Source organism: Austrofundulus limnaeus, unplaced genomic scaffold (genome assembly GCF_001266775.1).
Source record: "Austrofundulus limnaeus strain Quisiro unplaced genomic scaffold, Austrofundulus_limnaeus-1.0 Scaffold557, whole genome shotgun sequence".
Classification (NCBI taxonomy): Eukaryota; Metazoa; Chordata; class Actinopteri; order Cyprinodontiformes; family Rivulidae; genus Austrofundulus; species Austrofundulus limnaeus.
This window is the reverse complement of record NW_013952959.1, coordinates 46232-49262: the sequence shown is the minus strand read 5'-3', so window position 1 is coordinate 49262 and position 3031 is coordinate 46232. Positions and strand designations below refer to the sequence as shown.

General features: G+C 38.6%; 1 protein-coding gene across 1 annotated transcript in view; it reads right to left on the bottom strand.

Annotated features, from left to right (window-relative positions):
• The window catches only part of LOC106530771 (cleavage and polyadenylation specificity factor subunit 3), a gene marked incomplete at its 3' end in the record, with an annotated part of 10382 nt that extends 9268 nt beyond the window's left edge, over positions 1-1114 (bottom strand). The window contains 4 exon segments of the mRNA XM_014026470.1: positions 89-217; positions 308-405; positions 482-545; positions 932-1114. Coding sequence (XP_013881924.1) covers positions 89-217; positions 308-405; positions 482-545; positions 932-1002 — 362 coding nt within the window.
• Between the last annotated feature and the right edge of the window lie 1917 nt (positions 1115-3031).

Sequence of the window (3031 nt, the reverse complement as noted above, 5' to 3'; positions counted from 1 at the left end):
TATTTAACCTTACCTGACTTTAACGTATTTAACCTTACCTGACTTTAACGTATTTAACCTTACCTGACTTTAACGCATTTAACCTTACCTGACTTTAACGTAGTCTGACAGCAGCCAGCGGTAGATGGCCTTGGAGGCGTGCGTCATGAAGGTCCGGCCTTTAAAGCTGGTCTTCTGCAGGAACCAGGGCAGAGCTCCACAATGGTCAAGGTGGAAGCTGAAGAGATTTAACAAGTTCAGCTGATTTTGTGATAATCACTAAAAACAACTGGTCTCAACAGTTCTGAAGCAGGTTTCCTGGACTCACTGGCTGATAAGAAGCAGATCAATCTCAGCCGGATCGATCAGGTCGATGTAGGGCAGAGCATCCATCCCCTCCAGACCAGGATGGATCCCACAGTCCAGCTGAAGACCCAAACACACAGGTTTTCATACACTGAGATCCACACTCTGTCCAATAACAACCCAAACTCAGAGTTACCATGATCTTTCTCCCCTTGAACTCCAGGATGATACAGGACCGTCCCACTTCCTGTCCGGCTCCTCTGCACACAAACACAAACTTTCACGTTTCTACTCAAAAGTTCACAATTTTACAAGTGAAAAGTAGAAATATTTAAATTATACATGAAGTTGGAATATTAATAATAAAAAAACTCAAGATTTAGTTGCTACATAATTAAAGTAAAGCCAGTACTCCACTTGCTTCAAAATGAAAGGTGAACCCAATTAAAAGCATAAAAGATTGTTTTTAGAGTAACATTTTGATACCGAAAGAAAACACTACATGTAAATATTCTCTAATCACACAACATAACACTTTAGTGCTTGATTTTTAGACAGAAACAAGTGAAGTATAATTTTGTGAACGAAGTTTGGTGTGAGGCAGGCAGCGGTGCAGCAGCTGAAAAGTGTTCCGATTTAAACTCACAGCGGGCGGATCAGCAGCTGGTCGCTCTCCTCAGCTGGAACCGTCGCGTCTGCTTTACGTTTAGTTGTCATGTTTACAGCGATAAACAACACAACAACTAACAAACAAACACGTTCATCACGCTGTCACTTCAACAAGAGACCCGCAGCTTGTCGCAAATCGTCACTTCCGTGTTTCTGCTGAAATCCATCCGGTTAGAAACATCTCTCTGTAGTTCCGTTAGGCTCTTTTATGGCCCGGTGCTCAGACATTAGAAAAATATGGAAGCCCATTTCCGCCACCCTGATAAAAAAATAAAACTTGTATCTCATAATTAGGACTTAGCTATCTCATGAGATAGCTAAGTCATAATTATGAGATAGTATCTCATAATTAGGACTTAGCTATCTCATAATTATGAGATACTATCTCATGAGATAGTATCTCATAATTATGACTTAGCTATCTCGTAATTATGAGATAGCTATCTCGTAATTATGAGATAGCTATCTCGTAATTATGAGAGAGATAGCTAAGTCATAATTATGAGATACAAGTTTTATTTATTTTTTATCAGGGTGGCGGAAATGGGCTTCCATAGTAATATAATGAAAAGATGTGTTATAATGCTTAAAGGTCATAAAACTTTATTTTAGAGCAAACAAGGAAAATTAATCACGACCACAAAAGAAAAAAAAAACGGCTAAGTAGTCTTTAAAAAAATAAAAAATCAAACTCATTATTTTCATAAGAACTCTATTGAGATATGCCAAATTAAAGATTTTCTGTGAGTAAAAATAATATTTGACCTCTTGGTTAGCTTTGATATTTTTCATAGATTCAACTAAATAAATAAAAACACGTCTTCATAACAAGCTGCTAAAGTTGATTTTATCATTTATTCTATGACTTTAAAGAGCCTCCTTTCTGCCGGAATGATTTAAAAATCAAAGTTAAGATCAGGAAAAAGTTCATGCACAAAAACAGAGTTAAAAAAAGCAGCTAAAGTAAAAAAATATATACTGGAAGGTTTTCAGAAAACTGCTGATCAAAACCATCCAACCAACCTTCCAAATGCCAAACACGTTACATAAAGAATAATAAAGAAGCAACTTATTTATATTATTTCCTGTTCAGGACAGGAAACCAACAGTGTGAATGCTGAGTCAATAATAATAATAAAAAAAACCCACTTAATTAGAGAAGTGTTTTTAATGAGGAAAGAAAGCAGTAAAATCTAACAGAACAGCATATTTTCAAACATATTTAAAAAGGAATGTATTTTAGTAGAACAGGTGAGATCCCAGCAGGTGAACAAGAGTCACTTTTATCAAACAGGTTGGATGTTTCTGGAGATTTAAATCCTGCTCTATATTTTTAATATCAGTGAATCTGTAAACAATCTGTTTTTGTTGCTTTTATGGCAAATAAAAGGAAGATAAAAACTGTTTAATATTTGTAAAAATCTCCGTCTGCCTCTAGAGGTCACTATGATCCATGTCCAGCAGATAAAACAGTGCACGTGTGTGTGCACGTGTGTTCTGTGACCAAAGACTCAGTCAAAAGGTTTTATTTAATCTTCTCCAGAATTAAAAAGTATTTCCATCCTAACGTTCGTCCTGCAGCGCTCATCTTCATCAGGGAGGAAGACTCCCCAGCTGGAACGAACTTCAAAGTTTCTGATGACAGACTCCATGTGGACCTGAGCCTCCTGGCTGGTCCAGAGTCTGATTTCAGTTTTTATTTGCTCCTGGTTGTTTAAGCTCCGCTGCTGGAGGGGATCCGGTCACTCGGTGATGAAGTGGACGAAGGTGACGGGAAACGCTCCTCTTCTGCCCGGATCGTCTTCGATGTGACCGATCTGAACACACAGAAGACGTTTAGAGTCAGAGAATCCAACAATCGTCTGATGGAACAGAACTCCAGCCTATCCATGCTAGTCACTAGCCTCTCCAATGCTAACGCCAGCTTATCCATGCTAGTCACTAGCCTCTCCAATGCTAACGCCAGCTTATCAATGCTAGTCACTAGCCTCTCCAATGCTAACGCCAGCTTATCCATGCTAGTCACTAGCCTCTCCAATGCTAACGCCAGCTTATCCATGCTAGTCACTAGCCTCTC